At 43.6% G+C, this 26,102-nt stretch overlaps 1 protein-coding gene and 1 long non-coding RNA gene across 5 annotated transcripts in view; one reads left to right on the plus strand and one right to left on the minus strand.

The window, feature by feature from the left end:
- Positions 1–14,909, plus strand: part of LOC148394652 (uncharacterized) — a 130,107-nt gene extending 115,198 nt beyond the window's left edge. For all 3 annotated transcript variants that reach the window (XR_015860113.1, XR_015860112.1, XR_015860111.1), the window contains 2 exons: positions 13,565–13,666; positions 14,131–14,909. This is a non-coding gene — a long non-coding RNA (uncharacterized LOC148394652). The remainder of the gene's footprint in view (positions 1–13,564; positions 13,667–14,130) is intronic.
- efnb2a (ephrin-B2a) overlaps positions 1–26,102 on the minus strand; it is a 40,745-nt gene that overhangs the window by 13,318 nt on the left and 1,325 nt on the right. For both annotated transcript variants that reach the window (XM_088383927.1, XM_088383926.1), the window contains exon 3: positions 14,465–14,748. In XM_088383927.1, the coding sequence (XP_088240053.1) occupies positions 14,465–14,748 (284 nt within the window). The remainder of the gene's footprint in view (positions 1–14,464; positions 14,749–26,102) is intronic.

Consider the following 26,102-nt stretch of genomic DNA (forward strand, 5'->3'; position numbering starts at 1 on the left):
AAAAGAAAAAAAAAATTGCACCAAAATTTTTTGAAATTTGGAGCAAAAGGAAAAAAAACGGCTTCAGGAGGTTCACTTTTGGGGTTAAAATGTTGAAACGGGTTTAATCGGGCAAAATTTACAAAAGTTAGTGCAAATGTATGTATTTAGGGCACTTAATGTTGAAATATGGTCATTTCCGGTTTGATTTGGGTCACTTCCGGTCTATTTGGGTCACTTCCGGTTTGATTAGAGGCACTTCCGGTCTAGCTGAGGTCACTTCCGGTTTATTTGGAGTCACTTCCGGTTTAAAAAGGTCACTTCCGGTTCGATTTGGGGTCACTTCCGGTTTACCTGTGGTCACTTCCGGTTCATTTGGGGTCACTTCCGGTTTGATTTGGGTCACTTCCGGTCTATTTGGGTCACTTCCGGTTTGATAAGAGGCACTTCCGGTCTAGCTGAGGTCACTTCTGGTTTATTTGGGGTCACATCCGGTTTAAAAAGGTCACTTCCGGTTTAAAAAGCTCACTTCCGGTTTGATTTGGGGTCACTTCCGGTTTACCTGAGGTCACTTCCGGTTCATTTGGGGTCACTTCTGGTTTGATTTGGGTCACTTCCGGTCTATTTGAGTCACTTCCGGTTTGAATAGAGGCACTTCCGGTCTAGCTGAGGTCACTTCCGGTTTATTTGGGGTCACTTCCGGTTTAAAAAGGTCACTTCCGGTTTAAAAAGGTCACTTCCGGTTTGATTTGGGGTCACTTCCGGTTTACCTGAGGTCACTTCCGGTTCATTTGGGGTCACTTCCGGTTTGAGTTGGGTCACTTCCGGTCTATCTAGGTCACTTCCGGTTTGATTAGAGGCACTTCCGGTCTAGCTGAGGTCACTTCCGGTTTATTTGGGGTCACTTCCGGTTTAAAAAGGTCACTTCCGGTTTAAAAAGGTCACTTCCGGTTTGATTTGGGGTCACTTCCGGTTTGATTTGGGGTCACTTATGGTTTACCTGAGGTCACTTCCGGTTCATTTGGGGTCAATTCCGGTTTGATTTGGGGCACTTCCAGTTCATTCCGGGTTCATTGGGGCACTTCAGGGTCAATCCAAGATGGCCGCCACTCTGGAAGTGGGGGTCAACGGGGCGAATATGGTAAGCATAAGGTGAACAAAGTGAATAAAGTTGGAATGGGTTGAATCGGTTCAAAAAATGTAGAAATTAGAGTAGAAAAACAAAATTGCAGAGAATTTTTGGTAAGTGGGAAGTTGTGGAATAGGAAGGCAAAAGATGAACAGTTGAAAGTTTGAACGAGTTGAATTGGTTAAAAAGTGTAGACGTCAAAAGTGGAACGGAGTGAATCGGATGAATTATGTGGAAGAAGAAGCGGGACAAAAAAGTGTGGAAAATAAAATACAATAATAATAATAATAATGATAATAATAATAGAGAATGGTGTAGAATAAAAATATGTGTGAAGGCCATTGCCTTCACACAATAATAATAGAGAATGGTGTAGAATAACATATGTGTGAAGGCCATCGCCTTCACACAATAATAATAATAATAATAGAGAATGGTGTAGAATAACATATGTGTGAAGGCCATCGCCTTCACACAATAAAGGACAGCAATAACAATAGTGTGAAGGTCTTCACCTTCACACTAATAAAGGACAGCAATAACAATAGTGTGAAGGTCTTCACCTTCGCACTAATAATAATAATAATAATAATAATAATAATAATAATAATAATAAAGGACAGCAATAACAATAGTGTGAAGGTCTTCACCTTCACACTAATAATAATAATAATAATAATAATAAAGGACAGCAATAACAATAGTGTGAAGGTCTTCACCTTCACACTAATAATAATAATAATAATAATAATAAAGGACAGCAATAACAATAGTGTGAAGGTCTTCACCTTCACACTAATAATAATAATAATAATAATAAAGTAGAATAACAATGTGTAAAGGCCTTCGCCTTCACACAAAAATAATAAAGGACAGCAATAACAATAGTGTGAAGGTCTTCACCTTCACACTAATAATAATAATAATTAAGGACAGCAATAACAATAGTGTGAAGGTCTTCACCTTCACACTAATAATAATAATAAAGGACAGCAATAACAATAGTGTGAAGGTCTTCACCTAGAGAATGGTGTAGAATAACATATGTGTGAAGGCCATCGCCTTCACACAATAATAATAATAATAATAGAGAATGGTGTAGAATAACATATGTGTGAAGGCCATCGCCTTCACACAATAATAATAGAGAATGGTGTAGAATAACATGTGTGAAGGCCATCGCCTTCACACAATAATAATAGAGAATGGTGTAGAATAACATGTGTGAAGGCCATCGCCTTCACACAATAATAGAGAATGGTGTAGAATAACATATGTGTGAAGGCCATCGCCTTCACACAATAATAATAGAGAATGGTGTAGAATAACATATGTGTGAAGGCCATCGCCTTCACACAATAATAGAGAATGGTGTAGAATAACATATGTGTGAAGGCCATCGCACACAATAATAATAATTATTATTATTATCATTAGTAGTAGTAGTAGTATAATTATAATAATAATAAGTTATTATTATGATTATTATTATTATCATTTTTGTGTCCTTAATTAGCAATTTAACATGATTTTTGAGATGATGGGTTGGTGTTGTTATTTGTGGCAAACTGTTTGCAGAGATGGGGATTCTGTCGCAGAGACGGACCTGTACTAACGGCCATTCAGTGGCCGAAGAACAAGAAAATAAAAAAAAGGACAGACTGATGATGAACGGAAGTGTTTTTTCATCCGTCCAATATACACGTCAGGCACCAACTAACCTCTTAAGTTAGTTAACCCATAAAATTAGTTTAAAAATGGTTTAATCTGAAGTCATTTTGATGATTGTTTGACCAGGAAGAATTTGGTCTGACATTGGCTTGTTGACCAACAATTCGACCAACCGACCATCAGACGTCCGCCCTAATTTATTAAAACTTTCAATTTGGTTGGAAGTTTAGAGGTTGGAAATTATTCACGTTTTTGCATGCACACACAATGGTGAAAAAAGCTGTTGCTAGAAAAAGATGGCATCAGGAAAAGTACCACAGCAGCTCTGAACAGGTAATGTTAAGTGACTTAAGTGCTCTCTTGGTATGTTATTCGGTCATAACATCACCGACAGCAACATGCAGTACAACCATATACACTTATTTTTGGTTGCATATTAACACGTCCACCAAATTTAATGTCATTACTATTCTCTCTTTCATGCTGTTGAATATTATCCAATTTATTCTTTTATTGGTGTTATTGTTCCCTGTGACTGATTGGTTGGTGAACAGTCCAGACTATGGTCTGCCTTTCACCCAAATTCAGTTGAGATGGCTTCAACTCATCTCTGACTCTTAAAAAAATATTTGGTAATTTGTTGGCTGGATGGATAAATGGATGGATCTACCGTATTTTTCAGGCTAAAAGTCGCTCCGGAGTACAAGTCGAATCAGCCATTTAATGCACAATAAAGAGGAAAAAAAACATATAAGTCGTTGCAAAGCAAGCAAAAATTAGTAAAAATTTATTTTGAAAATATAAAAACATTTGTGATTCTTTTTTTTGAAAATATAAAAACATTTGTGATTCTCCCCTCCGCGAGTCGTCACCTTATCGTGGTGGAGGGGTTTGCGTGCCCCTATGATCCTAGGAGCCATGTTGTCGGGGGCTTCATGCCCCTGGTAGGGTCACCCATGGCAAACGGGTCCTAGGTGAGGGGTCAGACAAAGCACGGCTCACCCAAGCCCCTTATGATGAAAAACATAAATGGACTTTGTTTTCCCTCGCCCGAACGCGGGTCACCAGGGCCTCCCTCTGGAGCCAGGCCTGGAGGCGGGGCTCGAAGGCGAGCGTCTGGTGGCCGGGCCTCCGCCCATGGGGCCCGGCCGGGCATAGCCCGAAATGGAAATGTGGGTCCCCCTTCCCATAGGCTCCCCACCTGTGGGAGGGGCCGAAGGGGTCGGGTGCAATGTGAGCTGGGCGGCAGCCAAAGGCAGGGACCTTGGCGGTCTGATCCCCGGCTGCAGAAGCTGGCTCTTGGGACATGGAATGTCACCTCTCTGGCTGGAAAGGAGCCCGAGCTGGTGTGCGAGGCAGAAAGATTCCAACTAGATATAGTCGGACTAGCCTCCACACACAGTTTGGGTTCCGGTACAAGCCCTCTCGAGAGGGGCTGGACTCTCTTCCACTCTGGAGTTGCCCACGGTGAGAGGCGTCGAGCAGGTGTGGGTATACTTATCGCCCCCCGGCTGGGCGCCTGCACATTGGGGTTCACCCCGGTGAACGAGAGGGTAGCCTCCCTCTGCCTTCGGGTGGGTGGACAGGTCCTGACTGTTGTTTGTGTCTATGCACCAAACAGCAGCTCAGAGTACCCACCCTTCTTGGGGTCCCTGGAGGAAGTGCTGGAGAGCGCTCCTTCTGGGGACTCTATCGTTCTACTGGGTGACTTCAATGCTCACGTGGGCAATGACAGTGAGACCTGGAAGGGCGTGATTGGGAGGAACGGCCCCCCTGATCTGAACCCGAGCGGTGTTCTATTGTTGGACTTCTGTGCTCGACTCGGATTTTCAATAATGAACACCATGTTCAAACATAAGGGTGTCCATGTGTGCACTTGGCACCAGGACACCCTAGGCCGCAGTTCGATGATCGACTTTGTAGTCGTGTCATCGGATTTGCGGCCGCATGTTTTGGACACTCGGGTGAAGAGAGGGGCGGAGCTGTCAACTGATCACCACCTGGTGGTGGGTTGGCTCCGATGGTGGGGGAAGATGCCGGTTCGACCTGGCAGACCCAAACGCTCTGTGAGGGTCTGCTGGGAACGTCTGGCAGAATCTCCTGTCAGGAAGAGCTTCAACTCCCACCTCCGGCAGAGCTTTTCCCACGTCCCGGGGGAGGCGGGGGACATTGAGTCTGAGTGGACCATGTTCCGCGCCTCCATTGTTGAGGCGGCCGACCGGAGCTGTGGCCGTAAGGTCGTTGGTGCCTGTCGTGGCGGCAATCCCCAAACCCGCTGGTGGACACCGGCGGTAAGGGATGCCGTCAAGCTGAAGAAGGAGTCCTATCGGGCCGTTTTGGCCTGCGGGACTCCGGAGGCAGCTGACAGGTACCGGATGGCCAAGCGGAACGCGGCTTCGGCGGTTGCTGAGGCAAAAACCCGGGCGTGGGAGGAGTTTGGTGAGGCCATGGAGAATGAGTTTCGGACGGCTTCGAGGAAATTCTGGTCCACCATCCGGCGTCTCAGGAGGGGGAAGCAGTGCAACGTCAACACTGTTTACAGTGGGGATGGCGTGCTGCTGACCTCGACTCGGGACGTCGTGAGTCGGTGGGGAGAATACTTCGAAGACCTCCTCAATTCCACCTACACGCCTTCCATTGAGGAAGCAGGGCCTGGAGACTTTGAGGCGGATTCTCCAATCTCTGGGGTCGAAGTCACTGAGGTAGTCAAAAAACTCCTCGGTGGCAAGGCCCCGGGGGTGGATGAGATCCGCCCGGAGTTCTTAAAGGCTCTGGATGTTGTGGGGCTGCCATGGCTGACACGCCTCTACAACGTTGCGTGGACATCGGGGACAGTGCCTCTGGATTGGCAGACTGGGGTGGTGGTTCCCCTCTTTAAGAAGGGGGACCGGAGGGTGTGTTCCAATTACAGGGGAATCACACTCCTCAACCTCCCTGGTAAGGTCTATTCAGGGGTGCTGGAGAGGAGGGTCCGTCGGGAGGTCGAACCTCGGATTCAGGAGGAGCAGTGTGGCTTTCGTCCTGGCCGTGGAACAGTGGACCAGCTCTACACCCTCGGCAGGATCCTCGAGGGTGCATGGGAGTTCGCCCAACAAGTCCACATGTGTTTTGTGGACTTGGAGAAGGCGTTCGACCGTGTCCCTCGGGAGGTTCTGTGGAGGGTGCTTCGGGAGTACGGGGTGCCGAGCCAACTGATAAGGGCGGTTCGGTCCCTGTATCACCGATGCCAGAGTCTGGTCCGCATTTCCGGCAGTAAGACGGATTCGTTCCCAGTGAGGGTTAGACTCCGCCAAGGCTGCCCTTTGTCACCGATTCTGTTCATAATTTTTATGGACAGAATTTCTAGGCGCAGCCGAGGCGTTGAGGGGGTCCGGTTTGGGGACCTCAGCATCGCGTCTCTGCTTTTTGCAGATGACGTGGTGCTGTTGGCTTCTTCAGGCCGTGATCTCCAGCTCTCGCTGGAACGATTCGTAGCCGAGTGTGAAGAGGTCGGGATGAGGGTCAGCACCTCCAAATCCGAGTCCATGGTCCTCGATCGGAAAAGGGTGGAATGCCCTCTCCGGATCGGGGATGAGATCCTGCCCCAAGTGGAGGAGTTCAAGTATCTTGGAGTCTTGTTCACGAGTGAGGGGAGGATGGAGCGTGAGATTGACAGGCGGATCGGTGCAGCGTCGGCAGTAATGCGGACCCTGTACCGGTCCGTTGTGGTGAAGAGAGAGCTGAGCCAAAAGGCAAAGCTCTCAATTTACCGGTCGATTTACGCTCCTACCCTCACCTATGGTCACGAGCTATGGGTCGTGACCGAAAGAACGAGATCTCGGATACAAGCGGCCGAAATGAGTTTTCTCCGCAGGATGTCCGGGCTCTCCCTTAGAGATAGGGTGAGAAGCTCGGTCATCCGGGAGAGACTCAGAGTAGAGTCGCTACTCCTCCACGTTGAGAGGAGCCAGATGAGGTGGCTCGGGCATCTTATCAGGATGCCTCCTGGACGCCTCCCTGGGGAGGTGTTCCGGGCATGTCCCACCGGTAGGAGACCCCGGGGACGACCCAGGACGCGCTGGAGAGACTATGTCTCTCAGCTGGCCTGGGAACGCCTTGGGATCCCCCGGGATGAGCTGGATGAAGTGGCTGGGGAGAGGGAAGCCTGGGAGTCCCTCCTAAAGCTGCTGCCCCCGCGACCCGACCCCGGATAAGCGGAAGAAGATGGATGGATGGATGGATTTGTGATTCTCTCCCAATTACATCCGTCGGTTCAGGTCAAGATGCTCGTCTCGGTCACATGTCATGCCACCTCAGTCGAGCCCGCGAAGCTAGCAAATATGAACAAGAAACAGAGATGTTTGGAAAGCTTCTTCGGAAAGGGAAAAAAGTCCAATGAGGCTACGACTTCTAAGAAAAGGAAAGCTGCATTTAAAAGAAAATTTATCGCCACAGGTGACTGACGCACCAAGCCCACTCTGCATAATATGTGGAGACAGGCTAGCTAACGAGGCAATGAAGCCTTCAAAACTGCTTCGGCACATGGAGACCAAGCATCCTGTATTAAAAGACAAACCTTAACCACTTCGGGTGTCATTGTCTCCGATTACGCCTAGATGAGACCAGCTCGTTTCTGAGAAACAAGCTCAGTGCTCCCACTAATTCAACGTAATTGTGAGTTTTAGTTTTATGTCGTTTATACTTGTTTTTATGCCAGTCATATCATTTTATTTCATCATATTTATATATTTATTATAAATCTATTATTTATTTATATAGATGTATTATTTATTTATATAAAGGACGGTCCGCGAAAATATTTCTGACACGTAACCAACCGATCCACTGATATAAACAACAATTTTATCGAACCATCCATGTCATTCCACATCATTAAATCCATCGAAATCTTTGTCCTATGTGTCACTTAAAAAAACTAAAAAAAAAAAAAAAAAAACAGCCGTTGACTCCGGTACATAAGCCGCTGACGTCAGACTCGTCGTCAGTTGCGGCTCCAATTATTCCATAGATCTACGTATATAACTATATTGTAGCGTTACCAAAGTACCAGGCAAGACGTGGGTTTGGTAACCGGCTCTTTATTTCACAAAACAAGAGCTCAACATATGTGTGTGTGCTCCAAGCAAGCTCCCTGGATCGCTCTTCCCCCCCACCCCACCCCGCTGCCTTCACGGCCTCACTAGACAATTGGAAACTACTGAAGTCTAACAAAAGACATGTTGCTACTCTAAATAAACTATATGTCAAATAACTAGAACATAAATAACAAGTTTATCGAGCCATCTGTGTCACTCCAAATCCTTAAATCTCCTGACAACGGAAGTCAGTGAATGGAACTCATTGTCAGTGAGGCTCCAATTATTCCACAGCCATAGTATGCCCTTATGCGGTTTAAAGTAAAAATAACGTGAAGTCATCAACTATACTAGTAAGTAAGTAATGTGTTAATGATCAAGTAAAAATTTGTGAATAATTTCACATTTAAGTCGCTCCTGGGTATGTCGCCCCCCCATCCAAATTATGAAAAAGAATGCGACTTACGGTAATTGGCCCTGGAGATCATACAGTACGTCATCAAAACTTCAACTCCTTTCTCATTTGACTTGCCCAGATAACTTTCTTGGGCTCACACAAGTCTCACCACATCAATGGTAAAAAAAAAAAAAAAGATAAAGGTGTATTTTCTCCTCCTGTAACTAACGAGAGCATTCAATGAACATGAGTGCGGTGTGGCTCAGTGGGAGAGTGGGCATCTCCCAACCCAGAGGTTGGGGATTTGTTCCCCAGCCACTTGAGCAAGACTGAACTCCCAGTTACTCCAGATCAGGGGTCACCAACACGTTGCACGCGGGCACCAGGTCGCCCGTGAGGACCGCACGAGTCGCCCGCAGGACTGTTCTAAAATTAGCTCAAATAGCGGCACTTGTCAGTGAGCTGCATCTATTTATTTTACAGTCAAACCTCGGTTTTCGAACGTCTTGGTTCTCGAACAAATTGGAATTCTAACACAAAATTCGAGATTTTTTGCTTCGGTTGTCGAACAAAATTCGGAGGTCGAACCTTGCGAGATGAGCCGGGAGGACCCGAGAAAACCCGACTGCGCGGCCCGGATGCCGACTGACTCCGTTGTTATTGTATTTTCGTTACTTTGAGGATTGCATTACCCCCTGATCATGCCTCCAAAGAAAGCAAGTGGGAGCAGTAAAGCCATCCTAAAACACAAAGACGCTCTTGAAGCAATGCGACAGTGAGCGCCCGGCGCCCTGCGGTTGCGCGATTGGACCAAATTAAGCTCCCTGCGCACTGAGGTCCACTTAAATTTTAAAAAGTACATCAGGACTTTAAAAATATTTTTTAAATTCTAGCGACGGCTCTGTCGCAATAATGCGACCAGCGCGGTGCAGTTGTGCGGTCGGCGACGCGCTACTGTTGCGCGGTCGGCGGTGCGCTGCAGTTGCGCGATCGGACAAAATTAAGCTCCCTGCGCACTTAGGTCGACTTAAATTTTGAAAACTACATCAGGACTTTAAAAATATTTTCTAAATTTCAGCGACCGCCACAATAATGCGACCAGCGCGGTGCAGTTGCGCGGTGGGCGACACGTTACGGTTGCGCGTTCGACGGTGCGCTGCAGTTGCGCGATCGGACAAATATGCGCAAATGAAAAAATGCTTAAAAAAGGCGGTTTTTTTTTTTCTTGAAACGGATTAAAATTTTTTCCATTATTTGTAATGGGAAAAATAGATTCGGAATTCGACCGATTCGCTTCTCGAACCGCCTTCTGGAACGGATTGTGGTCAAAAACCAAGGTTTGACTGTAGTTTTGCTATTCTTGTTAAAATCACACTTACATGTGAACTGGAAATGACAATAATAACACAGTGAAAGCCAAATTGAGCAAATTGGCTATTTCAGACGTCTGTGTCAAACTGGTAGCCCTTTGCCTTAATCAGTACCCAGGAAGTAGCTCTCGGTTTAAGAAAGGTTGGTGACCCCTGCTCCAGATGGTATGTCATCAGTATGTGAATGAGTAAGCAGTGTGAAGCGCTTTGAGTACCAAAGGTGGAAAACTGCAATACAGCCCATTTAAAACCCTCTACATCTTAAATGCACTCGCTGCATTTGTCCTTCTGAATTTTATCATTTTTTTTGCATTAGTTATATTGAGGGCGGCTCGGTGGGGCACTGGTTAGCACGTCCACCTCACAGTTAGGAAGGTGCGGGTTCGATTCCACCTCCTTCATGTTCTCCCCGTGCCCATGTGGGTTCTCTCCGGGCACTCCAGTTTCCCCCGCATCAAAAAAACATGTTTGGTCGGCCGATTGAACACTCCAAATTGTCCCGTGGTGTGAGCGCGAATGGTTGTTCGTCTCTGTGTGCCCTGCGATTGGCTGGCAACCAGTTCAGGGTGTCCCCCGCCTAATGCCCAATGACTGCTGGGATAGGCTCCAGGACGCCCGCGACCCCCTTGGGGACAAGTGGTATAGAAAATGGATGGATAGATAGTTAAATTGGAAGAGTGGAAATGCAGTGTGTTTACCTAGATAGTCAATTGTGAGATGAAATTTCAAATGCCTAATGTGAAAAACATCCAATGTTGCAGTTAGTTTGGAGTGTTTACTGCCAGAGCTAATTGAGAATTTACTTCACATTGAACAGAAACTCACAATCACCACCGTAAATTCTACCTTGTTCTACAAATAGCTTAATCCTGTGGGTTACAGGCAAGTCTTTTTCTGAACAATGGAATTTATACTTTGCGTTCGTTGTTGAATTTTGTGGGTTTTATTAATATACCGTGTTGTGTCATAATGTAAGACAATGAATGTAGTGCTATGAGACGAAAGTGATTCAAAAAATAGAGATAAGCAGAAAGACAATTTGTGTTGTACACAGAGAGAGACTAAGCATTAGACAAGAATATGATGAAGTGTTACAGGGAGACAAAACCAAGCACAACAAATAAAGCTATGACCTAAATACTAAGCGTAATTGCTATGCATAGGGTCTCTATGGAGCGTGAGGCCATCATCTCAGTGCTGGAGTTGCAGCCAGGTTAATGCCGTCACAGCTCTTTGCCAAATCACTTGTGTCTTAGCACTCAGGGATCCCAATGACCCTTAGAGAAAGGGCAGACCAAAGATGGGTCACCCCAAATATCAAAGCTGCCTAATGACAACCACTACCAATCACCTCAAAAGGTATTTAAAGGTCTACATTTGTCAGTTGCCGTATATGCTAATAATCACATAATCAAATCCAATCATTTGAGATTTTTTCCACAGATCCACCACCAAATAAAATTTTGTTTAGATTGTTTAAGCCTGTATGTAGTTTGATAGTTTGATTTCCTTTCACTGCTATGCAGATGACAGATCTATGTCCCGCAGAGCAAAAAGGACATGTTCTCTGACATGGGAGAAATCAAAGCCTGGATATCACTGAATTTCCTAAATTTCAATGAAGTTAAAACAGCAATTATGGTTTCTGGTCCCAGTGACCCATTTACAGCCCACCCTGTTGACCTGGGCTGCCTGGAGTCTTATCTTAAACCATTCGTCTCGAATTTTGGTTTTAAATTGGACAATAATTTTAAATTGGAATGCCAAATCACTCCTGTTGTCAAATCCATCTTATTTCATATTAGGCGGTTGGCTAAGCCACCTTCTTTCTCAACAGCACTTAGAAATAGTGATCCATACCTTCGTTATATCTCGACTAGACTGCACTCTAATGCACTCGACTTCGGAGTCAGCCAGTCAGCCAGTCATCCCTCAAGCGTCTCCAGTTTGTCCAAAATGCTGCCACTCGCCTGATAACTGGAGCTCGTAGGAGGGAGCACATAACCCCAATTCTGGCCTCCCTCACTGGCTCCCAATACATTTTAGAGTGCATGTTATGATACTACCATTCGTTAAATAGCCTTCCCCCAGCTAACCTCTCTAAGCTCCTCCACCCCTACCACCTGCCCGGTAACTAAGGGCTGCAGACCAGATGCTCCTGCAAGTGCTGAAGACTAAGCGGATCCTCAGAGGGGATCGAGCCTTTTCTGGTGCCAGTCCTTCCCTCCGGAATGACCTCCACTTGTATGTTAGACAAGCCCCCTCAACGTTCAACTTGTTTGAAGAGCCATTTTTATTATTAGGCTTTTGACTGACTTACTGTTCTGCTAGGATATATTAATTTATGTTTAATTGACTGTTTTCACTGTCTTTGTGATTGTCCCACTGCTATATGTGAAGTGCTTTGTTACAGCTTCAGCTGTAGCAAAATGCGCAGTACAACAAAAGTTGCATTGTATTGATGATGAAACATTTAATTCGTGGAAATTCACCCGTGTGTGTTTCAATTAAACAATTATTTTCACTGGAATATGTTAACTATTTATTTCTGTCTGAAAAATACTGGATTTGCTGTCTATTGTTTTGCTTTTTTGTTGTTTTTAACCTCTGTCAATCGACTTCACTGTTTATTTCTCTTCACTGTCTATGTCTTTCACCTCTATCGCTATCATTCGCCTTTTTTGCTCATGTAGCGTCATCTTGCATACAAGGCTCTGATTTTCAGGCGATGCTGCCACAAACTATCACATCAAATTCATTTGCTCCTAACTGGAGCAGCAAGCACAGCCACTTAAAGACACATTCACGAACACAGCCATGCATGAAAGCACATCGTGCACACTTGTAGGCACAGTGACAGAAATATCTGAAGACATAATGCAGCCTGTTGGACAGATGCAACACTACACGTGTCAAGCAGACGGCTCACACACACGCACGCATGCACGCCACGCTCGCACACACACACACACACACACACACACACACACAAACACAAAAGACTCAATTTATTTTTAGCACAGAAAATAGACTTGAATGTCTGTCAAAAACACATTGAAAAAACAGTGTGGATGTACTTGAATCAATTTGTTTGAATTGTTTGTGTATTTTATCCATGTATTATAATTCTAGCCTTTGCACAGTTTATCAACATAAAGCAGCACTAATCCAATTGGTTGAGATCCAGATCTTTTGATTTGATGTGAGTTCCTTGGCAATTGAGAGAGGACATGGAGGATTAAACGCTGGTTAATTAATTATGTATCAAGTGCTCTCTCCTAAAGCCTAATCAAATCCTTGCAGTAAATCTTGAGTGTGAGCTACCGAGAATGGACATCACCAGTTCCCATCATGGTGCCGTACACTAAACGGAAACCAGGCAGAATATTTTGGCAAATACAAGACTAGGCACAAAAATGGGAACACTAGCTATTCATCACACTTTACAATATTGTTCCCTTTCCCCATTAAGACCTCAATGTGGGATCTCCTGAGGTACACCTCAAGCTACGTCTTTGCGTATTGCGTAATTACTGTTGATAGGGAGAAGTTTGCATGGAATATAAAACCAGTTATTGAAAACCCTTTGTTTCACATTCAAACTGACCGATGCAGTTGGCAGATGTATTTTGTGTGACACTAGTGGAAATTGAAAATTATTCTTTGTTCATGCTGTGATAAAGCTGAGAAATATTATCTATGGTGAGGTCGAGCCAAGGGGATGTTTGTTGTTGCCATACTAAGCATACATCTGAACTGTGTGCACAGAGAAGCTGCTCCAGGCTGCACCCTAAGCATCGGGATGCTATTCACCATCGCCTCACATATGTTACGCTTCTAAGTGTACATGTGACACGTCTTTATCACTTACTCATTCAAATTTACCTTTATCTAAATTTAAACCTGCTATGTCATCTCTAATCCTAAACTGATTTTGTGGCAGAAATCCAGGCAGATCATTCCCGTAGAAGCATCAGACCTAAACGCCAATATTGACGCATCAATATTTAACCTCAACGTTTGGGTGAAGCAAGTTTGGGAGGAGGTAAGAAATGGGTAATTGAGCTTGTGGTCCTCTTAAATCTTTGAGCACACACACACACACAAACACACACACACACACCATTTTAGTTCAGCATCAGACATGATTGAATTGAGTGTGTCTGTGAAAAAGCTGACCGACAATGTCTCTAACTCTCACTTACAAAACCATAAAAGCTTAAGGCTAGATTTTGTGAAGTTTGATGTATGTGACAATACAAATAGCACAACAAGGGACACTTGTTTGTTTTAAAGAAGCTTGCCAAAATTTGCACCTGAAGGAAATAGGTGCAAGCATTAGCCAGTTACTGCATGAGGTTTCTAAACTCACTTCTAGTTTAAATTGTACATTATAATTGGACACTGTTTGGATTATGTAGTATTTCCAGCAATTGTTTCCCTATCTGAACACAACATTTCTGATTCCCCTTCCTTCTGGAGAGTAAGAATTATTGCCTTCCTCAACAGTGACAGCACACAGATGGCAGTGGCACAGCTTCACAGATGGTCTTATCTTCAATACACCCCCATTTGCACAACGCAGATGGTTCAGTCCACCTCCCATATTACAACCCAGGAGGCCTTCACTAAACTGTCAAAATTTCCCTGAGGATGTTAGTGCATCGCTGGTAATCAGCACCGTGGACTGGCCCGAAATATAATGTGGAACTGTCAAGTAAATTACACACCCAAACAAACTGGATGAGACACTGTTGCTAAACTAATCTTAAGGGCACCGTTAACATGAACAAACATTTAAAGGGACAGCAGAGATCACAGTGCATATATTACTGATACTTACAGATGATGTAATAGTCTTTTCCCCTGAAGAACTCCAAACCCCAAAGGTTGGGACTGAACTCCTGAAACTTGAGGGTGAACTTTACGTCCTGGTCAGGTTTGACACAGTTGAGCAGCGGTGTGTCAGCCTTGGTGATGGTGCAACTCTCTAGCTGCTCCCTGGGCACCATATATACCTTGTAATACTCCACTCCCTCACCGACCCCACCATCCACTCGAGGGCACACAATGTCCAATTTATCCCCAATCTGAGGGTAAAGTACCACACCTTGTCCTGGCACAAATCTGAAAGAATAAAGAAAGGACAGAACCTCAGTATTTCACATCACCAGACATACATTGTGTATAGTATTTTGCAGTGTTTGTTGGACTTAAATTGTAAAAATCACCGTCAAATACCATTATTGTAATTAGTAACTATGTCCTGAATTTTCAATGACAAAGCATTATGGCAAAAGTTTTTTTGTAGGATTGGGCAAATGTGCAAGTGCAAATAAATTCACCCTCATTCACCCCTCATAAATGTAAGCAAATATGCATTTTATTCAACATTGTGGAAATATACGTGGACTAAACTAATTATATATACATATAAGTAAATGAGTGACAAGAAAGGCGTATAAAAACCACATAAGTAAAGGGAGGCAGGCACCAACAAAACTGAAAAAACGAAAAGCCTTGGAATGTGAGGCAACATTTCAACAACAGCAACAGTCACAGGAACTCATCGGCAGGAAGCCTGGAGGGCTTTGTCTGAGAGTCTGAGAGTGTAATTGAATTTCCCTAAATATTTCCCAAAAGTAAAATAATAGTGCCATTTAGTCCGGAGTATGGAGAAGCCCTACAGCATTCCAACAATACACATTGCCACGACTCGTCCCCGGTTGTTTTGTTATGTGTATGTTGCCGTGGTTTCTGTTTGCGTCGCCCCTCCCCTCCTGTGTTACCTCAATCAATGTAACCATAGTTACCTGCCTCTTGCTACCTGTTTTGTATTTAAGTCATGTCTGCCCCTCACTCCCTTGTCGGATCATTGATGTCTCCTGTCTCACGTCGCTGTTGGTCAGTTCTGTTTCAGTTATCCAGTCTGTCGGTCAGTTTAGTTATTATGTTGTTGGTTGTGTTAGGTTGTTATGTTAGTTTGTCCGTCTGTTCCCCCTCATCCTCCCTTCCAACTACCTTTTCCCTCACTAAACCCTGGTCCAAACTGCATTTGGTCGCCCCGCTCCATTCCGATCAGTGACACACATATTCTCGTCCACGTTATAAAATTCAGCTTGAATTGACAGAGTCTTTATTTGCTGTGTCCTCAGGTTAAATCAATCTAATCGGGAATGTTACCCACAGATGCTGCTCTAAACAACTAAATGCACACATGCAAAAAATACATTTAAATAAATGATTGTCCTGTAAACATATTTATGGCCTTAAACACATTTTCAGCCGTGTGTGTTAAAAGATGTATATGCGTCAGTCATTTTGCAGAATTAAATCAGCACACATGAGGAGATAATAACATTAGACCAGTGGTTCTTAACCTTGTTGGAGGTACCAAACCCTGCCAGTTTCATATCAGTATTCACCAAACACCTCTTTAGTGAAAAATAAAAAAATAAATTTCAAATTCAAGACATCAGATGTGTTCGGACCTCCGCAGTGGAGGCTCTGCCGAAACCCTGAGACCGACTCACCAAACCCCAAGGGTTCGATCGAACCCAGGTTAAGAACCACTGCATTAGACATTAGGGCTGCTCAATTAATCAAATTTTTATCATAAACACGATTTTGGCTCCAGACGATCTCATTCATTATCAACTCAATTCATATAATTGAGAACAAACGACTATAGGGGATATGCACGTGACGTCACAGACCGGCTGACGGTTTGTTTGGGTGGCAAAAAGCGGCGGACGCTGGGTGGCGCTAATAGGGCCAAGGCTGGATTTTGCTTTAGAGATACATTTACTGGGGCATTTTTTTAAGCATTTTATCGGTGGCAGATCGTGGCAGAATTGTTACGGTGCAACTTTGACCATAGGATGTGCCTATCGCTTCCAAAAAGGCGATACCAAGAAGCTGTATCGGTTCCCTGCGGACCAGACCAGAAAGGATAGCTGGGTGGCGGCGCTTCGTAGGGCGGAACATGGCCGCAACAGCTCCAAGCTTTGGAAGCCAACTATCCATTCTTGCATCTGCTCAGATCACTTTGCAGGAGGTACGTTATTTTGTTTTATTGACGTCAACATTCATCTGTGAGGTATTGCTTGGATATTCCCTTTTTCTTGCTGCTACTCGGCCATGACCTAAGGAATGCATAATTACACAGCTTCATTACAGTATGTTTGTCCAATTGCTAGTTACTAATAATTAGATTGTTCACATATCTACAATTAGAAGTCAGAATCATCCATTGTCACTGGCGGATACACCCAAAGATCAGTTCGGCCCCACCTGAAACACCAAACTGGATCCGCCAGTTTCCATTTTTATATCAAGCTTGTCTGAAAAACACGAATGTTATATTTTTTCAACTTTTCAATGTATCTCTTGCGGCTTTTTTGGTCCAACTGGACAAAATAATCACTCATGACACCCACCCAGGCCGCCATCCTCACGAGTCCAGTGGCAGCGGACAAGGCTTTTTGCCATCCATCCATCCATCCATCCATCCATCCATCCATCCATCCATCCATCCGTCCATCCATCCATTTTCTGAACCACTTAGTCCCCACGGGGGTCGCGGGCGTGCTGGAGCCTATCCCAGCCGTCAACGGGCAGTAGGCGGGGGACACCCTGAACCGGTTGCCAGCCAATTGCAGGGCACACAGAGACAAACAACCATCCCCACTCGGACCTAGGGACAATTTGGAGTGCTCAATAGGCCTACCAAGCATGTTTTTGGGATGTGGGAGGAAACCGGAGTGCCTGGAGAAAACCCACGCAGGCCCGGGGAGAACATGCAAACTCCACACAGGGAGGGCCGGAGGTGGAATCGAACCCGCACCCTCCTAACTGTGAGGCGGACGTGCTACCCAGTGCTCCACTGATCCGTTTGGGTGGCTTTTTGCCACCCAAACAAAAATGGCCGCCCCAATCTGTGACGTCAGTGCATATCGTCTATTTGGTGTTTCCGTTCTGAGACGTGCATGCACAATTCAACCACGGTGCCCCGCGTGTGTGCAGAGTGGAGATCCAGGCCATATTTAATAGGCAGTGTTGTCTCTTAACGCGTTCAATGAACGGAGGTTCATGAACTCGTTCATATTTTGGATGAACGTGAACTGAATGTAGCGCATTTTTGCTCCGTGGACGTTTATGTGAACGCCCTCATTTTGGGGCCATTGAATAGTTTTGAAAGGCAATTTACAGTTCAACGAGGCCAGGTTTTCGCTTCTAAGACTTCAAAATAAAGCCCAGCTAAACACACTGTAAACGAAGCTAAAATAGGCGGGGGGAAAGGCTTTGGCAACCCGGATCACAACACCGGTCGCAATGACAGACGTGCCGCCATTTGATGAAAACTCATGTTGCGCGACAAACATTTTTGTAAAATATGGAATTCACCAAAATGTGACTAGGTTTCGGGCTGATGCCAGCAAGATAGGTATCAAGCACAAAAATATTCCTGCTGAAAACATTACTGCATGTGTTTTCATGTTTTTTTTAAATGATGAGTGACCAATATATTATTATTTGCCTTAAAGTTGGAATGGAATCAATATTTCTGATACTTAGACTATAACCATAGGTCATGAATGGATCATTTGATGCATTTAAACAAGAAAAAAGAATAATAATTGTCTACAGCAAAAAGATTGCAGATTATTTCTATTTGTCTGTATTTGTAAACAGTTTTGTGAAATTGTAGTCATCCATCCATCCATCCATCCATCCATCCATCCATCCATCCATCCATCCATCCATCCATCCATCCATCCATCCATCCATCTTCTTCCGCTTATCCGGGGTCGGGTCGCGGGGGCAGCAGCTTTAGGAGGGACTCCCAGACGTCCCTCTCCCCAGCGACTTCGTCCAACTCATCCGGGGGATCCCAAGGTGTTCACAGGCCAGCTGAGAGACATAGTCTCTCCAGCGCATCCTGGGTCGTCCACGGGGTCTCCTGCCGGAGGGACATGCCCGGAACACCTCCCCAGGGAGGCATCCAGGAGGCATCCTGGTGAGATGCCCGAGCCACCTCATCTGGCTCCTCTCTACGTGGAGGAGGAGCGGCTCTACTCCGAGTCTCTCTCGGATGACCGAGAGTCTCACCCTATCTCTAAGGGAGAGCCCGGACACCCTGCGGAGGAAACTCATTTCGGCCGCTTGTATCCGGGATCTTTCAGTCACGACCTATAGCTCGTCAGCATAGGTGAGGGTAGGAGCGTAGATCAACCGGTATATGAGAGCTTTGCCTTTTGGCTCAGCTCTCTCTTCACGACGACGGACCGGTACAGAGTCCGACTTACTGCCAGAAATGCGGACCAAACTCTGGCATCGATGATACAGGGACCGAACCACCCCTATCAGTTGTCTCGGCACCCTGTACTCCCAAAGCACCCTCCACAGAACCTCCCGAGGGACATGGTCGAACGCCTTCTCCAAGTCCACAAAACACATGTGGACTGGTTGAGCGAACTCCCATGCACCCTTGAGAATCCTGCTGAGGGTATAGTATAAATTGTAAATTGTAGTCATTGTTGTCTTAATCTATGCGTCTGTATGTTTTTTAATGTTAAATAAAATTTAAAGTGCTGGGATGACCTTGCATATATCTTTGTACTTCGAATTAACTTGCTGAAAGAATGAAATTTCCTCAATTCCCAGACTGAACAGCAAAGCTTATCCTTTTTTGTTTTCTACTACAAAAGCAGCCCCCGCAATGCAGCAGTCATCACGCATGGGACATGTGGCAAGGAAAGGACAATTCATAATTAAAAACCAACACATAATTAAATTGAAGGGGGGGGGGGGGGGGGGGGGAATCAATGCAGAATAATATGAAATACAAATTGTGATTCTTGCAATAACACTTGTTTTCCACACCTCTTCAGCACTGACATAGTATCTGTCACTTACAAAAGAACAGATGCACAACTTTACATTATTACAACATTATTTTCTCCTTCCCTCTCTAAAGAGTATGCATCATCTTTTCGTGGCTTCTGGCAATCGCATGGGCACAAGTACACATGTGCTTGCATGCTACATACACATGAAGGACGAATACAGTCAAGCACAACAGCTAAGTAGGCCGAGTGGATATTTTTCCTACCCTTGAGGACACACTCAGTGGCAAAGTAGTGATGGACACAAGAGGACAAAAAGAGGCAGTATATTGGTATAAAAAAAAAATATAAAATCCTACAGCTTAGATCTATGAGTTGCTTGACGTGTGAAGCCTTTAACAAACATTGTTGAAAATCACAACATTCTCACATTACAGACCTGAATATCAATCAACATCCTGTGTACATGCACGAAGGGAAATGTCAAGATCTGTCATAGTTTGTTTCCTTGTTATAATGTCATAGTTTCGGTTCACGTGTCTGTGTGCTCGCCCCTCCCCTCCTGTGCTCACAATCTATGTAATCGCCATCACCTGCCTCTCGTTACCTGTCATGTATTTAAGCCCTGTCTGCGTGTCACTCCCTGTCGGATTGTTCTCGTCTCTCGTCTTCTTGCTTCTAGTCTCCAGTCTGTTCTGTTCTGTTATTCACGGTCCTAGTCGAGCAACTAGAGTTTGTCTTTTGAGTTCGTTCAATAAACCCTGGTCCAAACTGCATTTGGTCGCCCAGCTCCAATCGCTTCATGACAGGAAAAGGTTTTTGCTGATAAGACATTTCATTGCAACATTTTTGACACTCATTGGTGCTGTCAGACTCTTGTCCAGTTAGCATGAATGCTATCTTGGCAGGAAATAGGCAACATACAAGAGATCAAACATTTCCAATGATAACGGAGAGAAGCTTAACACGCACACAGCAGACAAAAAAGAGCCAAAGAAAACTTCATTGTCTCATGCGCCCGTCTCTTTTTTTATCCTGTTTTTGTCATAGTCAAACAGGCTATTTCCTGTGTTATCTGAACAGCCCAAATATAAAAAACATTTCATAAACTTACAGAAAGATATAATGTCAAGTCAAGTCAAGTCAAGTTTATTTGTATAGCCCTAAATCACAAACAGTCTCAAAGGGCTTCACATAGCCAAAAATTGACAATTATTCTCAAAGCATCCCCTGATCATAAGCTCCCAAAAGGGCAAGGAAAAACTCAAAAAACCCCTGCCAGGGGAAAATGAGAAACCTTGAGAAGGGACCACAGATGGAAGGATCCCCCTTTCAGGATCACCAGGTTATGTGCAGCATTATACAAATATTCACAATGAAATAGTTAAGATTTTTCGGGGAGGGCAAAAAAGTCAATATATAACAACAATAAACAATGTAAAATTGTGAGAATGCGAGGTGTCACCAGTGATTCATTTGTTATGCACCTCCCTTATTGTGCAGCTGCTCCACCCTTGCCTGTTTTCTAAAACGTACCATTACTTCTCCATTATCTCATTTTTAACTCTTCCATATATTCACTTTGTTCTATTTCTAGGATGATTTCTGACTGTAGTAAGATATACATACCCCCTAGTCAAAATAAGCTGTTTTTCAGGCTTGCAGAGGAACTATATAAAACTTATATTGGTTGATGACAATTAACAACTGTTAGAAATTGAAGACCATATGTATAAAATAATAATACTTCAACAACCACTTAGAGGTAGAAGTAATAGATTATGTTATGATTGAAACAGGTCATGTAAGTCACTTGATTTTGCTTGCTTTCCGTAGGTCTTCTCACTAGCACTGGTTGCCAGACAGAGACTTTGTTAGACACTTGCATCCAGCATGCCAAAACAAAATTTTGAGTAACGGTAGAGCTACACAGTGAGTCAGATTTTGACACTTTAATTTCTGCCAAGGAGATTTCTTGGGGGGTGGGGCATGTTGGAGCCGTGGTCTTAATCTTTTGATCAGCTGATCAACAGCCTCCTTCAGGTAAATTGTTGTTTTCAATCAATTGGATGCTCACACTTTTTAGTCTCTTGTTCCCATTTTTTCTGGGTGCATTCTGAACCTTTACTTAGAATCTTTTTAGGATCCAAAAGTGCAAAATGCAAATTCATACAATTTTTAACTGGTCTTGAAATTTTATTCAGGAGTGTATTAAGCAGTCAGGCAGCCACCAGCATAAGCATCAATGCATTGTCATTTTACTGTGATGGTTCATTGTTAAAGCCCCAGTTATAAAATGACACATGTGGCTTGTATCATAGCAAAGCAATCTGCCTTAAAATAACAAAACAAATCAATAGGTTTTAATGAATGAAGCCAAACAAACACTAGCGGTTGTATACCTATGGTATTCTTCTTTGCCTTCTTCTCCTTTGTTTTCTTCTTCCTTCTGAATCATAATCGCATTGAATCATGGACGTGGCAAGCGATTCCCACCCCAAGCAACACAGACAAAAATTTTGAAGTTGGTGAAGATGATGTAGAGCACAGTAAAACATACTCTTGTGTCTTTAATCCCGCCATCTTTCAAGTCAACAGAGGAGCCATACTGCTCTTGTTTCTGTACACAGGCATCAACAACTTGAAGGGAAATTCAGAACATCTATAGGTGTCTCCAAGTAATTTCCTTTGTCAGGAAAAAGAAGCTTGAATAATACTGAGAAGGTTGCCAGTCTATTGACAAAATCACTTGCAAATCTTCAAATTTTACAGCATTTGGCACAATATATTTTAAGCCATTCTGTTGCTTAAATTACATCTGCCAAATGGTCGCAATCCCTGCTAGTTTAGGTTAACATTTGAGTGACACTGGAGACATGAAAGAGCATTTGCTTGGGTGTCCTCTGTTTGTTTTAGCACCTTTTCACCCCCAGGTTTGATGTGTATGTGTTAAAATGTTTTTGGGAGGTGGTGGGAAGTGAAGTACCTTATCAAGCAATCAATTTAAAACAACGGATTGTTGTGTTACAAAAAACAACACCCACTCTTGTGTAATCCTTTTTCAAAATCTCCCCTCCATTCTCTTCCTATGGCCTCAAAGTGAAGATGGTGACTCTTTTCCACTGCTCAAAAGCAACTGTTTGACTCGCAGCTGCAATGCAAGGTTTCATTTAGGCAATGGACAAAGAGGGCAAGCCAAGGTATAGCGAAGGTTAATCCACCCTCAATTATTTGCAGCGTTGCAGCTTTCGCCCCCTGTTGGCCAAAGGGACAGAGGTCTTTATGCTGACTGTCACCCTATCCTCATCTTGTCCTCTCTGGCTCTGTCTGCACTCACTGCACCTTTCATCCAGTAATCCAGGCCTACGGGATCAGAGCAGCCCTAGACATAATTACCCTCCTTTTCCCAAGGGGCCCCAATGCTTTCTTGTCTTGCTCTGTTTCATTTCGCTTTGGTTTTCTTTGTTCTAATATATGATCCTGGTGATTATGTCTAACTGACATCATAAAACAGCCACGTATATTGCATTTGTAATCCTTACACTCCGTCAAACACCACATGGTTTAATTAACTGACCTTTTACTTTCTCCCATAGCAAATATTTACCATTACTGATAGCCAGTGTGGCTAAATAAAAATAGCAGATCCTTCTCCCTTTCAGTTGCTGGGAAAAAGGGAAACTAAAAAGGATACATTTTTGGAGTTAAGGACTTTTTGGAAGGAAAGGTCAATGAAGGAAGGGGTTATCATTACAATTTTCAGAACCAAGGCCCTTTACACTCATTCGTGACAGACCTGCATCTCTAAGCAGAAGTCCAACCCCCCAAAACAACAAAGGAACCCACAGAGGTGCCCCTGTCACTGCCTGGTCACAAAGGGCCTTAGTCGTAATCTCTTAATGAACTGCAGAGGAAAAGAGGGAGCTCTTTTTTTACATAAACCATGTAAAGGAGGCCTTGCTTTTGTTTCACCCTCCCAACTACAAAATGGATTAGAAGGTGCGTGCGTGCGTGCGTGCGTGCGTGCGTGTGTGTGTGTGTGTGTTAGGAAGACTTGTGAAGAATGTGGAGGTTGGGTGTTTTCTGTTTTTCTTTGGAGGTTCATGCATAAGGGCAGTACACATAACAATAGGGTTTAATCGACATAGCCGTGGGCCTTGTGGACGGACTTTTTTTCCATAGATGCACACATGTAGCATGCATGCAGAAAGCTATAGGGCCAGCCTTGAGTTTCCTTTATCCACTACTCCACCTACACACAAAGTCATTAGACTGGCCTAGAGACTTCACATTTCAAACGTTCATCTTCTTGAAGAGTCAAAGAGGCAGATCAAGACAAACTGAATGAGAGACAAAGTGAAAGCCACAAAGGTCTGTGGAGCATAATGCTGAGGTGCTAAATAGAGATATCCAAGAGGCATGAGGTCTTTCCATAATCTTCAGAATTAAATAAGGAATTGGCCATTAGTTGTATTTTTTTTCTACCATCTCCATACGTCAAAATGGTCGCAACAATGACCGTGTGTGTGCGTGTGTGTGTGTATGTGTGTGTGTGTGTGTGTGTGTGTATGTGTGTGTGTGCGTGCGTGCGTGCGCGCATGAGGGGGCGTAATCTTTCTCAAATTATCTTAAACCGAGTTAAATGTTTTAGCCTCTGGCCATTGTTAGTGTTTATTTCAACCTATGAATTTAAAATTCAAGGCAGTACTCTCATTCTGTCTGTATTACTTATAATGAAAAAATAATTTTTATTTTATATATATATATATATATAAAATAAATATATAAAATAAATATATATATATATTTTGAAATATATATATAATGAGATAGTACCCCAAAACGTAATTCAATTAATGATATCACAGTCTGACCTTTTAACCCTGAACTACACACAAAACAAAAAGAATGTGCACATGCACACGCTAATTCAGCGGAATGTTTGCTGGTTAGTGGCAGTCGGGGGAGCTAAAATTCCAAGGTCAGACAAGCATCACATTTTCAAAACAAACGCTGCAAACCACAAAATTATTATTATAAAAAGTATTGGAAATAGACTCACATTGATTTCTGTTAATTTATTGCTTATTGTCTGCGGTTTCAAAAGGAAGCTAGTAGATCATATACCAAACAATTACATGCTTCTAAACACTACATATTAACAAATAACGTGTGAATAGCAATAAATAAAAACTAAAAGGGCTATGATGCATAAACATAAAGTGAGTGAACGGTGCTTGAATCAAAAACTGACAAGCCTCTTTATCTACAGAGGTGTTGGGACACAGTTGGCTGTGGCAGTTGAGAAAGAGGCCGGAGGTAGCTGCGTGCAGAGCGCAAAGCTCTGCCCATTCCTTAAACCAAGAAAATACTTTCTATGCACCCCACCCAAAACATCAAACAATGTGTCTGTACATTTTACAATTTGCTGCCAAATCATTCTCATCTATAGTCACTGGAAATATAGGAGCATTTTCCTTTGAATATCTGAATGGCAAAGGAAGGAACTGTGATCCGTTGTGGTTTCATCTGGAGTCATAAGTGATCAAAAAAAATAAGCAAGCACAACAATCAGTAACAAAAACTTGTTTGTTGTGTTTAAAAATCATTTCGATTTGCTTGAATAATCTTAATATGAAATGTTCAGAGCAGGCAGACATTTTTCACTTGTAATTTATTAAATGGGCATCACAAGAAATTGTAGGACACAATGTTTAGCGAAAAAAGTGCATCCAAACTCTCTGGGCGAATATATCGATAAATAAAATCGAAAGGTACACACAGCACGTAGAAAACCCAACATACAGCCTACTGCTATAGGTTTTGGCAATAGGCTAATTTGATTTTTTAATACTCAATGAAAATGCTTTTTCATACATATATATGCGTGTGTGTGTGGGGGGGGGGGGGGGGGGCGTGTGTGTGTGTTATATATGTAATGGTCCTGAACGATATTATGGTGGCTCTCGTGGATCACGAGCGAAAGCATCTGAGAAAAGCGACGCAAACTTTATACCTGCCTGCAATGTTTTCTGTCGCCCAAGATTTAGCTCATCTGGTACCAAAAATAAGTTTGATTCCAACCAAATATAAATGAATTGAAAGCTATCATCAAATTAAGTCACTTTCAAGTCAGCAATGCGAGCATCTATGCAGTTGGAATAATTGTTTGGAGTGACGTTTTCTTCCTCATCCAGGGTCGGCCAAAACATTATAATAGGTAATTAAACACAACTACAACTTGCCATGCATACCGCAGTTTATGTTGCTTTGTCTGCTGCATAGTACAAACTAAAGCACGGCACTTCGTGCCAAAGCCGTCGACCGCTGCAAATAGCCTAAATATCAACCACGAGGAGAATACATGAGATAATGCGACGGGCGCTATCATGTCCCTGAAATTTTTATTTACGTTACGTTACTTATCCACAATATAATGCGCAGACCTATATTGGGAAGTCGTTTACGTTGAGACAAGTGATAAACCGGATGGGAATGAAAATAGTATTTATGTACTCCTGAATCGTTATTTTTGCACCGGGTATTTTATTTTCTAATCTATCGATCCATCTGTCTATATTTACTTAGTATTTACGTTAGCTGCATGAGCAACATTGTATGATGATCCTTATA

Source organism: Syngnathus floridae, chromosome 8, assembly GCF_059516105.1.
Source record: "Syngnathus floridae isolate MCC-2025c chromosome 8, RoL_Sflo_1.0, whole genome shotgun sequence".
NCBI lineage: Eukaryota > Metazoa > Chordata > Actinopteri > Syngnathiformes > Syngnathidae > Syngnathus > Syngnathus floridae.